Here is a 15313-nt window from a genome sequence, read left to right on the forward strand (position 1 = left end):
AGGTAGAAAACACTAAAATGCAAAAGCAGGGTAACATAGGAATGTGCGACCGAAAACCCTAACCTGATCAGCTGTCGGATAAACGGAGATGCAGAAATGTCTAGCCAATAATGGGTGGAAAAATGATTTATTTAATGATATTTCACGCGAGGACAGTACGTGTACACGTTAAGGAAAGTTCTTACCATCCACAGTTATGCACGCTTCGCGACGACAACGCATTGATTGTCAAACCCTTTCAAAAATACCCGGCATTTCGCGGGCGTCTGCTTTTCTGCGACGGGAATTCTTGCGACGTGGATGATAAGAACTTTGAGCACTTGTTGTTAAACTTGACGTGTACACAATACTGTCCTCGTGTAAAGTATTTAAACAGTTTTTCAACCATTATTGGATTGTCGTTTCTGCATCTTCATTCATCCGCCAGCTGATCCGGTTGAGGTCTGCGGTCGTACATTGTTATATGATTCTACTTTCTTCTTGTGTTGTCTAATCTCCTAATAGTTTGTACGTTGAATTTTGAATCACCCTGCATGTGTGTGTGTATATATATACAGTCAAACCTCGTTAATGAGTCACTCTTGGGAGAGCAAAAATATGACTTAATAAGCGGAGTGACTCGTTAAACGGAGTAAGCCATAGCTGTGCCAATTCCTGCCTGAGGACAATTGGGACTTCCAAAAACTGACTCGGTAAGCGGAGGGACGTGTTAACCGGGTGACGCACTAACGAGGTTTGACTGTATATATATATATATATATATATATATATATGAATGCGATTTTGTCGATTTCTTTTTTTTCCTCAAAACGTTTTGAATAACTGGAGTTGGGATAATTGGAGTAATACTGTAGTAGGTGCAGTTATCAGTAAATTTTCTTAATTGTGATAATGCCCAGGGCTATAGACTGACAGATAAAAATGGAGGAAAAAAGTCGCATAGGGCATACTTTAGGACAGCCAGAATTGAAAACAAAAAGAATCCGTAATATAGCGTGCAAGTTCGCGAGACTTTTAAAAAAAACCAACCGCAAAAATACGGTGAAATTGTGATTGCCAAGGTAGATTTTCTTTTTTTCCCTTAAAACACAACGTCAATAACATATTACAAAAGTTCTAACGTTCCTTTTCGTTTCTATCACCAACATTTCCATTCTAGCTTTTACCACAACCAACTAACCACCGCGTGACGTGAGAGATATTAAAAAGAAAATGTTCTAGACAAAATCGATACAAAAAATATTCTTTGAACGGCAAGTGGAGCTATCAGTAACAAGAACGTTATTCGGATGTGTCTTTTATGTATAGTCTCCCATATAAACAAAGCACACCAATTAAACACGACGGCACGCAAAAAATCTATTACGGTCAAGATTGGATTACGATTGGGCTTCCACAAACGAAATTCATCAATCATTTCGGGGCTACGGTTGATTCAGGAAAACAAACGCTATTTGTAAACACCTTTATTTAAATCTCACAGCACCAACAACGACTTATATACAACATTGTTTATATATACAACACAAGCAATTTAATAAATAACAATCATGCATTTATAAATTATATTCCATTGACAAAAATTTACTGGAATCGATAGGGGGAAAAACATGCATACTGTGTTACACAGGGTGGATAAGAAAGTCCCTTTAATGCTGGAATAACTAGTGAACCATTGATCCTAGAAGCATATTTCCCATTGGGAAAGTATCTGAATAATGTGCAGACCTCAGATACGTCAGGTTGTTCAGGTAAAAAAATAAAAAATATACATTTGGTCACTCTGTCCTTTAGCCCAACGAGAGAAAGTAGTTGTCCTGTCTCTCCTGAGCTCAAAAAAAAATCCATGGTTTTAAGTAAAATAAATTCATTGTGATGTTTGAGTTTGAAAAATCGCTGAAAAGAACGAACCACATGAACTAACAGAAAAACTCACTAAATGCTTCTTGTGCTGTTCTTTAATTCATTTTCTCCAATTTTTTGAATTAAAATATCTCAACGCATATTGCATTTAGTTTTTTTATTTAGCTTAGAAGAGACAGGACAACAACTTTCTAATCGGGTTTTTGGGATATTTTAGGACAAGGTGACCAAATAAAAAAGTCAATTTTTTTTATTTAGTAGCTGTGCAACCACTTGCAATATGAATGGCGTATCTGAGTTCTACACGTTGTTTGGGTATTTTATCCAATTGGAAGTCCTACACGATCAATTGTTCTGATTAATCTCACGATCAATTACTGTTCACCAGTAATTTGCAGCCAAGGTACTTGAGGCGTCAACCTATACATGAGGTATATAAGAAAAACTGAGGTTTCGACCTGAAAAAACTTACGAATGGAGAGGCTGGAGAGCTATGCAACCTGGATAACGAATATTTCAAGGGCGATTTTTAGAATACGAATTCAAGTAAAGTGACTACGTCTGATCAAAACCATCAGCGCATATAAAATACCTTTAGTATATCTAGAGGCCCAACACAAAAAAAAATGATAATTGGAGAAATTTTCACCTCTCTCTGCCATACCGAAGTACATTTTTCACACTATACCGTTACTCAAGATGCATAGCTGTAGTTCATTCTGTTCGTAGGTTATTTTCAGGTCGAAAAGAACTTCCCTACGCATTTTGCAGGACATAATCATGGCAATATCAAGACTTCGATGTCGAAAAATCAGATATTTTAATGTTCATCAAAATTAATATTGAATTCATTTAACATCATTAATGTATTAGAAGTATGTTGTGTGTGTGTGTGCCATGTAGAATAATGTGTTTCTCGTGGATAAAATCGAAAATGAAAATTTTTTTCTAAAAGATAAGTAATACATTTTTCTTTATCTCGAAAAGTTAATTTCTGTCATGCTCCACCTTATATGAACCGTGAGAGAATATTCGCCTTTAAGCTTATTTGATGGATCTACAAAGTCTGATTCTCTTGATTTAAATTCTAAAAAAAAACCTTTTAAATTGTATTTTGTAGTTTCGATTACTGTAATTTTAATTTTTTATTCCTAATTTATAACATTACCGGCAACGTCCACGAGAAATTTCGTTCAAAAAGCAAAAAATGCTACCTATCTGTTCGAAATTTATGTAATTTGTAATTTATTGATCACACTTTACAAGTACTTCATTCTGCTCCGCAACATCGTGTTAGTAAGTTAAATTTAATTAATTTTCAATATTTTTTTGTGGAGAAATTGGTTTTGAAATATTGTCATTGCACTCCATACTCCTACAGAAAGGATTATAACCCTTCCAGACCTGAGCATTCCTTTTTTGGAATGTTTTTGACTTCTTAATATTCAAAAATTCATTAAAAACATAAATATCAGAAAATCTTTATTTTTTCAAGTTTTAATTATTTTTTGTGTGAAAAAATCGTTCATTCTAATTTTTTCAGCCAAGATGATGTAGGGCTTATTCATATTCAGATACACATTTTTCCAGAATTTTATTGCCAAATTTTATGTAATAAGAAAGTTTTCACACTTTTCCTGGAATCATTTTCTCCTGGCAACCCTCTTAAAAACCCCCTGAAAGTTCAACTTTAAGTGCTGCTCTCTGATGAAAGCCTCGAAAGTTCATATCACCATATTTCAAACTGAAAACTTACACAATCCTCTAAGTTAGGACAACTCCCTGAGGTCAAAAGAAAAATCCTACAGTGGCAAATATCAACCCACACATTTTTGGCACCAGGGTCTGAAAGGGTTAAATAAAATGGCTACTAGTTCACATCCGTATTGCTAGAAGAAGAAAAAAAAAACTTATGCTATATTTTTGACTTTTCCTGTTATTTATGTGCTATAAGGTATATACCTTGAGTTAACCTTCTATTCACCACAGTAAGAAAAATCATAACCTAAAATGTCTCAAGAGACGACTTGGCGTGATAGCTTAAGCGCTTATTATATCGACCTTTCCCTTGAAAAAGGAAAGCTTCTTTTCCCCATCTGAGTCGATTTGGAGCATGACATGCAAAGGACATGTTTAGTCTTAAGTCACGTTTTTTGGGTGAATGTTTTTTAGTACGGGCGGGCATTCCCCGAGGAAATTCGAAGAAAATAAAAAGAGCTCATTTTGAAGGTTGACTAAAAAAGCAAGAGGTTAGCGGTTTTTTTTCCAACTTTCGTATTTGTCCCAGCGGGAAATGGACTACTAAAGCCACACCCTGAGAGTGCAACTCCACCCTGAAATATAATTCTGCAAGATACAATTTTTACGAGTTCCATTAAGTCGAGAAAATGTGCATTTCAGTTTTCTCCCGAATGCAAGTAGTATATACTTACATTTCGGGAATCAATTTGATTTATTTATATACATTTGATTGTACAAAATCCGAAAAAATATAGCGACACAATTATATTTTTTTGTCGGATTTATTTGCTGCGATGCGGGAATTGAACGAGAAACTCTTTTGAAAAGAAAAAAAACAATTTATGCATGCGTTTACAATGACTGTAATTACAGTCATATTACAGAACGAAAATCCCACGGGAGAAAAATTAAAGGTTTAAATAATTCGGGGTGAAAATATTATAGACGTCATATAGTAGGTTGGCACTAGTTATTTTCTTGTATGTTAAGTCATAAATTTTATTATTGATTTTTCTCGTGAATATTCATCACCATTACTGAAAACAATATGAAGGTTAGATGGCTTTTTTTCTCAGCCCAAGATATCAAGGGAGCATTTATTTTCTGGATATTATGCTGAGGTGAACTCGGTAGGAAAAGTCATCTTGTCTCCGCGGGGACTCGAACCCAGGCTCTCTTGCATACCGGGCAAGCATGCTACCTTGATATCTTGAGCTGAGAAAAAACCATCTATCTCTCTAAACTGTCTCACCTGGGAGTTATTTCCTGAAGTTAAGAGAGGCTACTGTCTCTACTTCAGTGCCCCACGCCACAGTGCGTGAAATAAGAAAAGCAGGGCCGTGTCTCCAGTGGTGTATGTGGTAGCATGCTTGCCCCGGTATGCAATAGAGCCTGAGTTCGAGTCCCGGTGGAGACAAGATGACTTTCCTTTCCGAGTTCACCTCAGCATAATATCCAGAAAATAAATGTTTCCTTAATATGAAGGTGCCCGATAAATTTCTAATTTTTTTAGAAGTTTATAAAAATTTCTTCTGAAGAAATCTTTTTTTTTTTTGATAGAGAAAAAAATTAGTTCAAATTTTTGTCGTTAGAGAGAAGCAAATCTTTTCGAAATATGCAGATCAGAGTCCTATAAAATGCGATGGTGTATAATTGACACTGAAGAAATTTAATAAATATTCAGGTCCAATCAAAATTGATTCGCTTTCATGCTACGCCCTCTATCTACGAAATTCGAAAAAAAATTTACAAAGAAAATTCCCCTTCGTGAAAATAACTGTTCGCAAACTGCATAATATACCAAATCCTTCAACTTTAATTTATTTTTAAACCATTTATGAACTTAGGGCCACCCTTTAGAAATGTGTTTATAAATTTCAGATTTCGTATCGCAAAAGTCTTTTATTGCGGTTCTTAGCTGTTGGCCACAGTAATCTCACTGTTAGTATTATTAACAATCTGGTCTGGTGATAATTAGATGACAAGCCACAATGAAATAATTCAAGGAGAAGGCTGATATTTTGGTGACAAAATTTCGGAATATCCTGTCCGGGATTGATTAGTAGGAACAGTTTTTAAGCTCATGAAATAACTGTATTAAATCATGAAAAATGTTTTCAAGACTCTTTACATAAATGAATTTCTCCATAATATTAATTATTACACAATGAACAACCGAAACAGAATAGCTATAAATACGAATTAATATGTTGTACGTCAAATGCTAATATACTTAGTTTGAGTTTCTAAATTGTTATTTTCACTTATTATGTAGAGTTAATAATAATAAAAAAGCTCGTCAAATCTACAACATCGATAACAGTCCTGTGGTAGGCGTAATGGATATAAAATACACAACAAATACACACAAAAAATAGCAATTTTCAATCCTAGCGTGGATATATAACTTATACATAATTTCATGTCCATTATGAAACACATTTCGTCTCAGTATAATAGTTATAATGATTTCGAAGATTTTTGCCAGCCAGCAGATGTTTGTTTTTCAAAATCAGTTTCAGTATTCAGTTTACAGTACTGACGTATTCGGTGTATTCTTTCTCTATGTTTGCCATCAGTTGCTCCTCTGTCAAGTCATAACTAGGAGGCTTCAGATAATCATCTTGAGTTATTGGAGCGGATCTAAGAAGAGGGCGTTAAATATATAGAGAAAAAAATGAATACATGTATATTTTTCTGACTATTTATTATAATTTTTACGAAACATTTTGTAAATTATAGCCTCGACTTTTCATTTTTATCATGACTAGAAGCATCGCAAATACATAGTATTTTACATCTGGTTCCGGTATCAGTTTTTTGCTCTTGGAAATTCATAGCATTCATTTTAACAACTTAGTTCTTTCATACAGGCTTTCCTAAGTTGTTTTCCCAGTGGATATATCTGCAACCGTTGACTTTATCAAAATATATTTTCGATTACCAAAAAAGTCTTTAAATAACTAGCGGTTACTTAAAATGTCTTAAATTTTTCAAGGAGTCGTATACGTAAAAAAAATAGAAAAATCAACTTTTTATGTATAGAGAGAAAGAGAGAGAGAGATCCTGTGTTTTAAAACTCCCAAATAGGTGAAATGCAAATGAAGTTCGGAGAAGGAATTTACGAAACATTGTCTACTTTTGAATGCAATATTAACGGAGATATTTGACTTTGAACTTTTCAGCGTTTTTCGCCAATAATTGAAGATCTGGTTCAGGAAATTGAATTTATAGTTGTGACAATTCTATAAATGTCGAAAAATCTGATTACTATTTATGTTGTATAAAAAATGTAATGTGAGGCTGAGTAAATTCCATTTGTGTACAGTCCCTAAAATAATTGATAGCTTTCGAGCCAATGCAAACTTGCCAGCACAGTAATAAGTTGCCGGAACATAGTGATATTATATATTTAGTATTTCTCCCGATAGAGATATTGCCTTTGAAAGTTAACCTCTTCACACTTTAGCCAGAACTGTTGAGTTGTATTTATTGTACGTACGTCAAAATGTCCCTCAATGAAAAAAAAAATTAACTAGTTAATTAAGTAACTAATTATTTTGGGTCGATACATTTACTAGGACCATTTGAGTTAGGTTAAAATTGAAACAATCATGGATTATGCCAAAAAGCTCTCCAGAAACTGTCATGATTCACTTCACAACTCTGACTATGAATGTCTTCGTGAAATCTCCAATTGAAATAGCACTAATACTTTCAGACATAGAAAGCCTAAAAATTCTCTCGATATGTCCTAATTATATAGATCTCCTCTGTTATATAGCTAATTTTTTTCCTTCTGGCACTGTCAGAATTGATACACTGCATATGCCATTGCAAATGCTTCATGACTTAAACATTTTATATACCCCATTTAACCTCAAGTTAAATTTTATTTATCATTATTATTTTTATATCTACATTATCATATTCATATAACATTAACATGTTGCATCTTTAGCATCTTACTCACCGTATGAGAACTTTATTATAATTTATTCATATTCATCATATTGTCACATATGATTAGTTAGCATCAGTTATCATCAATATATGATATCCATTAGTTTCTGTGGCTGGTAACTCCAGGGATAAAGATATATTTCCAGCCATATTTCTAAATTTTCCGCCATCTAAAAGATGGTGTGAGATGACGCTCTTTGTAAAATTGTCATCATCCCTATTTTCTCATACCAACCATAGCTACGAGGAATTACTGCATTTAATTGACAGATCGAGGATGGGGGTATGAGTTGTTTAAGTCTCATCTACGGCACCCCGCTATACGAGTGAAGGTTCAAGGAGTTAGATCCACATATGCGTATAGTCCTCAGATCACGAGAAGATTTACGCGAACCCCCTTCTCCGGAGAGGGTCCATTTGGGCGCAGGGAAAGGATAAAAATTATCCCGGGTTGCCACACAGTAAAGGCCGCAAATCGGTTCTCTCTGTTATGAGGGTATTCTTCAAGCTTGAGTGAGCTGCGCTTTTCGTGTTGGCGTTTGTTAAAAGATGTAAATTGCTGTTATAAATTTTGGAAGTAAATTAATTTTTTTAATTTAAAAAGTTTGAATTTTTATTAAATTTAATATTTTGAACTAAAATATTTGATACAGAAAAAAATTCGAAGGGCGTAGTGATCATTTAGTAATAAAGGGAGTAAAATTACTTTAAATTAATAATTTAATACAAAAGGAGTATTATTTTAATATAATAATAATAATTTATTACTACTGCAAATTATATGGCATTTTCTTTGGTTTAATTTCTATACCGCAGCAAGAGCATGCCACCTGCTAGCAATTAGCCATTCTTCTTCTGTTTACCTTCTCTTATCGCCATATTATTGTCTTTTTTCCTTTTTTACTTTCTCGACAGAAGCTACTCATATGGGCTTTTTAAATAGGTGACAAATGCAGTAGTGACAAATAAAAAGATTGAATATGCCTGCTTGTCAAGCTTGCAGTTACGTCTGTAACCACCTTAAGGGCATGTCCTCCCAAGGGCAGTGCTGACAGGGATCCAGCCCTGGGGCCCTGGATGATTCTAATCATATTTTACAACTATAAATTAATTTTAGAGTGACCCGTCGAAGATTCCAATCTGAGAGCCCGGCTGCAAGATGTGGGGGTCATGCTTTAGGGCATCGGAAGAATGGTCCTCTCATGCTGCAGCAGGGATCCTGGCTGGGATGTCTCACCGGCCGTCCATTCTGAATTTACAGTGTGGAAAAAAAAAAGAAAATTATAAGAAATCTCCTATAGGCTGGGATTTGTCAGCCCATCCTTCGTCTTCAGCTCGTCTGCCACTGAAGGTTATCATCAAAGTCCATGGGTTCGAATCCGGGCATAGAACATTCGAAGCAAGTTCTTTACCTACCGAGCCTAGGGCGACCACCGGTGGATGGAGCCTTCATTTCCCACCCAACTCCACCGGTTGGAAATTTACCGTATGGCGATATATGACCGGAGTTGGTGTGCGGTGTAGTAGCCCATTCTTCTGGAGGCCATGGTCGAAAATGTTTTATACGAGCAGTGTTCGGCTTCAGCTTGATGGATGGAACTGATTATTAAAAAAAGGCTGGAGTTTTCGATCCCTTCTGCGGAATAAAAAATATTTTTTTTGTATAAAAATAATGTGCCGTAAGTGATTGAGTAGCCGGGCCGTCTTAAGAGCATCACGGGCTTTCCCGGGCCAAGTGATTTTTCTGAGGCCCTACCACGTAAATTGTGGAAAATTTCAACCAGATCTTATTTTTGTAAATCTAATGCGACAATGCCTTAAGACGACACTGTCGAACAGCCGGTGTTTACGCAACAAAAACACTGCGATGACGACGTTATCGAGAGCACTGCCGTGGCGCTTTTAGTGAAATTTCTAGGAGGCCAAAATAGCGCTAAAGACGCCAAACGGGAAAGCGCCGTTGCTAATGCGATATTCTCGATGGGCAGTTGATTTACCTAAAAGTAAATAATAGAATCTTCCGACGTGATGTAACGTGGCGTAGCCAGTGTTCTTCTCGTGATCGGTGGACTATACCTCAGCCCACACACACACACATAGGAAATAATTTAAAACCGTAAAAAATGTGGTACACTTCTGGAGTGAAGGAAGGGATATGAAATTTCTTTGCAAATGAATTTTTATATGGCGGGGTATGTATGCATTTCAATAATTCGAACATATAGCACACGGGGACTGGAGAAAAAAGTTAATTTCTTCCTTATTGTTCATGCGTACAACTCCTCAAACAAATTCTGAGATTTTGAATAATTGCACGTCAGAATGTGAAACCTTTTTGTAGATGAAAATATGCTTCTAAAGGCAACGGTTGCAGGGATATCTACTGTGCAAACAATTGAAGACAGCCTGTAAAAGAAATTGTATAAAAAAATGAAATCTCTATGATATTCATCTCCCGTGTAAGTTTACTGTAAAACTATCGTGATACATGAACTTAAATATTCCTTCAGGCATTCCCAAAGTAATTATCGCACCTGGTAAATTAAGAAATAGAAGTGGAAGTTTATACATAAGTAATGGACGTGAATATTGCAGGCGTTGAAAGGAAAAAGAAAATATTTGCCGATTAGCTTCTCGTTTCTACTCGAGTTTAGTGGGTACTTTTGACAGTGATGAGTTGCCAGGTCAGCCTTCTAATCAAGATACCCATTAGCCGATTAAGTTGGACAGAACTCGTTCATGTGTTACGGAAACTCGCAAAACTGTTCATGAGAATAACCCACAGCATGCAGAGTCGGGAGATAACACAAATAAATATTCATGACAATTTTCCCATACTTCTGCAACACATCAGTTTTGTGCAACAATATCACTCAAGCCACACAGTTTTTACCGTGTATGCCAGGAATATGAATATTCTAATGCGCCAAAGCTAATCTAGGATTCTTCAAGTATGGAAAACCATTTGATGCTTGTTTTCATATTTGTAATGTTACTAAGAGTGAATGTGGATGTTTGGGACAGATAATTACTTAGGTGTGTTAAAAAATGGAGTTGAATAATATTTAGTTTCATCGTAACGCAATCAAGTCAGTTTCTATAATGTTGAAATATTATAGTGTCGCAGAAAATGAATGCAGAACGGCGAAGGTGAAATAAAAAACGAAAAACTGTTGGCTATAGAAGCGCATTATTTGATGTACGTATCGTGGGTGTCCCACAAATTCGTAACTAGTGCAAAAATTCACAAAAATTGCAGGATTTGGTTTTCATGCGGTTTGCGATAAGTTTTCACGGAGGTAGTGGAGGGGTGTTTTTTCACAGAAAAATATTTAGTTCAAATTTTTGTTGATACAGGACGCTGTACGAAAGCAAATCACTGGGAATATGCAAATCAGAGTCCCATAAAATGCAGGTTTTACGATAAACAGGTCATTTCTGAATTTTCTTCTTACTGACTCTTATATAAGGTTTCCATTGTGATGTTGACATTGGTGGATAAAACAGTGTTGGTGAAGTTTGTGAATTTATATCAGCCATGAAATGCCGGCTGAAGCTTTCCGAATGTTTCGTACACAGAAGAGACTGAAGTAATAGTTTTCTACATAGACTATATGGAGCTCTACAGCACCCTATTCTCGTTCATGGCGTGATGCTGCTGATGTTTTTCACATGGCTTTTATTGACAAAAATTTAAATCAAATTTTTTTACCAAATAGTAAATACTAATAACTTTTTTTTCGCAAATCACATTCAAAACAAATTTCTTGAATTTTTTATAAATATTTACACTATTATGTTCACAAATTTATGGTACACTCTATATTTTTCATTGAAGAAATAGTAAATTTTGTACCATTCTGAATTCCCTAATTAGTAAAAACATTATCTGGTAGATAGCGTTGCTGATGAAATCTCGCTCTCGTACTTGTTTAGGTAATTGTTTCATTTTTTTAAGGGTATAAATAAGTGATTTGCGCGATAAGTTACTTGCATCTGTGTTCCTCATTTTGAAATAAGAATGGCAGAAGTCCGAATTTTCTTGCTATGCGAGTATCGCATCGAAGTTCTGCCTACTATCTCCGGAGAGTTATTTTCAAATAGGGGACAGGCAGGCATTCATGCCGCAAAGTTAGAAAACAACAGAAAATCAACTTCATCTGAAATATATATTATGTATTATATTATCGAGATAGAACTGTGACACGTGAGTCCTGTAAATCAAAGATTTGTTGAAGGTGCTGTAATATTTGCAATACAGTCGAATCCCGTTATAATGAACTCCAAGAGACCGGAGAAATCACTTCGTTGTAACGAAATTTCGTTATAAAGGAATTCGAGGTATTTGCATTTCTCCTACGTAAGCATATTTGGGGGATCAGAAAAGTGTTCCCTAAAACGAGATTTTCGCTATTACGGTATTCGTTAAAACGTAAATTATTCAACTGTATAATTCTGAAAGAAAGTGAGAGTGAAGCTTATCGAGATATACAGTTGGCTCTCTCTTAATCGGATATTCCAGCACAAAATATCTGATAAAACCAGGTATTCGATTATGCGTTGAACAATTCAATTATCATTTTACAACGTTAGTATAGTACATTGAAAACTGATGAGGGATCAATATAAATAAAACTTCTCGACAGACATCAAAAAAGAAATGGTAATTATGTTCAATTACAGTGAGGAAATACAAGGCCAGAGAAAAACCGATTATATAAATTTCTTTTCTGAATTTCTTCTTCTGAATATTTTAGCAAGTACATCTTTTAATCTCATTTCAATAAAAAATATGGTTATATAAGTGCAATATATATATTTTTAAAGTTGAGTTCTTGTTGGTGTCACTTTTCAGAGCTGACAAAATTTTACGTGTTTAGAGATTTATGAAATCACACCAAATTGAGGGAATTGAAAATAAAATTCCAGGAAAAACAACTATTCAACTTTCCTAAGCAAGATTTCATCACTTTATAGATAACATTATAATCAGCTCAACTCTATATTTTACCTATTGATTAATCATTTGAGCTAATTAAAATATCCACTCGAATTAATTAAATTGCTGCGTTGATGTATTGTTTCAATTTACATCCATTTCTATATATATATATTTTTTTTCATACATTTTTATGGAGAGAATCATAGAGTATTAAATGAAAAAACTGACATTAATTGAAATTTTCATTTTTTCGTCTCGTCTCGTGATAGAGAGGTAATCAGAAGGAAGTTATTAATGGACTAAAAATCCAGATAACGTGAATTACACGCAAAAAAGCCCTTCTGTTTATTAAATACGAGATTCATGAATAGAAATTGAGTCGCGACTGGTCAATACGTATTTTGTTCTCCTCGTGCTCCAAACATGTGTTTCGTACTAAAAGTGTCTGATCTTTTCAGGTCCTACGTTGTGACGGTTTCTAGAAGTTTGTATAAGTTACTATGGGAACCTTTGATTCTCTCCGAGAATATAGGCGTATAATAAGGGATACTGGTCTACAAGGTCACGAAAATAGTCACCGCTGATCGGAAGACAATCAACAAATTGCCCGATATCATTTATAAAGCTTGAAACCTCTTATATGGCAGTTTATGTATTCGAAGAATAACATAATCTTCTCTCTCTCTCTCTCTCTCTCTCTCTCTTATATATATATAAATTCGTAATCAGTTATCAATATATAAGCGATGATTAATGCTTATATAACGTGAAGGAAAAATCCAATATCCCTTTTTTTATTCTGATCGTACACGAACGACTAAATATAATGAAGTAAACCTTGGAAATTATGATATCGGGAAATTTCACCTTCGATATTTCGCCCCCGAAATTCCGCCTGTCCTCACCGTATGAGTGACCGAGTTAGTGAGACAGTGAAGGATTGTCACTCAGTTGGTCATCACTAACCTGGTCACTCATACAGTCAGCGCAAGTGAAATGTCAGGGATAAAATGTCCGGGCGTAAATGCCCAACCCACTTGATGCTCAATTCAACTCACCGTTTGATCAATTCACTCATATGGTCATTCTTTGGTCACTTTCTCACTTGGAACTCACTTGGTCACTCATACGATCAACCACTTGGTCACTCTTTGGTCACTTTCTGACTTATGACTTCACTCGGTCACTCATACGATTACCCTCTCGGTCACTCATACGATCACCCACTTGGCCACTGATATGGTCACTGACTTGGTCATTCATACTGTCAACCATTCCTTTCACTTGGTCACGTAAATGATCACTCACACAGTCACTCACGAGCTCACTTTGTCACTCACAAACTTATACTGTCACTCACTTAGGGACTTGTGTGTGTCACCGAATTATTACTAACTTAACGGAAGGTGACATAATCCTTGGATTAGTAACTTGGTCGTTCATAAGGTCATTCACTGGTCACTCATACGGTCAGGGGAAACGAAAAGTGGATATGAAGTTTCCTTAAACCGTAAACTATTAACCACACCTTGGAGCCATGAGATTTATCAATTAACTCGTCAATATTTTTAGACATACAAGTACGATCGATCCTCGATAGGTGGAATTCTGGTAATCGAATATCTGTTTGAGTTAATGCCTTCTGTGTTCACTCCAGAACCTTCGACATTATTTTCGTATATTTCTTAATTCGAAATGTTGGGTCAAAAAAAAAAAGAAAAGAAAAGTATTTACTTCCCCAGTGAGAAATTCTTTCCCTCCCTTACCCTTCTGCTTGAGTTTTTTTTAACACTGACCAATGACAATGAAATTGGTCATCTGCACCTCTAAATAATTTGTTGCATGTCTGGTCTTTCCGAAATCACCATTCCGCTTTCGTCCAGTTGCAAATGGATTCAGCGTTAAAACGTCAGTAATTCGTAATTAAGCAGTCGTAAATTCTAATTAATTGTGTATTTTTCAATACTTTCGATGTGTAACTTCGATGTTGGAAGTTTTAGATTTCAAAGAAAAAAATTAGCAATGGAATGGAAGGAAAACCAAATCCCTAGAAAATGTTCAAAGTGAAGCATTTGACTCCGAATACCTCATCAGCAATCTTAAAAAATATCAGATCATTTATCGTGCAAGATTCTCTTAATACGTTAATTAAATTTATGGGAAATCAAAAATTATTGAATTTTCTTTTGGGGGAGGGGAGTCATTTCTCTCTCTCCCCATTTATTCATAAATTTAATTTAAACAATTATCGTGTATACGTACGTCTCTACTCGTAATTACGTATGTTCGCGTAAAGGTCTTTGACAACTGGCTGTTGCGAAGATGAATTTCTGGAAAGAGAGAAAATTCAACTGCCTTTAGCGGGGAACCGAACCCACGTCCTTTCACTTTCCAGGTGAACGCCCTAGACCACTAAACTACAAGGGCCACAAATCGCTGAATCTTTCCTTGGAGCTGGAACACAGCTGTACACTGAAATTGACCGGACATGGACGGCTGGACCTGACTCAGGCCAAACTCACAACTGCTGACGCTGCCAACAGATGGCAACTTATGAAAAGATGACGTCACGCAGGAAAGATTGAGCAATTCGTTGAATTTGTGGTCTAGTGGTGTAGGGCGCTCACCCGGGAAGTGAAAGGACGTGGATTTGATTCCCCGCAGGAGCAGTTGAATTTTCTCTCTTTCCAGAAATTCATCTTCGCAACAGCCAGTTGTTAAAATCTTTGTATGGATAGCGGCGAGTGACGCTTTCGTATGTCCATGTGTCTTGTTTTTTAAAATGTTCTTATTAAACAATTAGGG

At 35.6% G+C, this 15313-nt stretch overlaps 1 protein-coding gene across 1 annotated transcript in view; it reads right to left on the minus strand.

The window, feature by feature from the left end:
- Positions 1 to 1449: 1449 nt before the first annotated feature.
- Positions 1450 to 15313, minus strand: part of cal1 (chromosome alignment defect 1) — a 36518-nt gene continuing 22654 nt past the window's right edge. Inside the window, exon 6 of the mRNA XM_089240808.1 lies at positions 1450 to 6246. Coding sequence (XP_089096934.1) covers positions 6129 to 6246 — 118 coding nt within the window. The 3' untranslated portion in view covers positions 1450 to 6128. The remainder of the gene's footprint in view (positions 6247 to 15313) is intronic.

This window comes from Pholcus phalangioides, unplaced genomic scaffold (assembly GCF_987345545.1).
Source record: "Pholcus phalangioides strain wild (caught in Gottingen) unplaced genomic scaffold, Ppha-v1.0 ptg000013l_1, whole genome shotgun sequence".
In the NCBI taxonomy this organism is placed as follows: Eukaryota; Metazoa; Arthropoda; class Arachnida; order Araneae; family Pholcidae; genus Pholcus; species Pholcus phalangioides.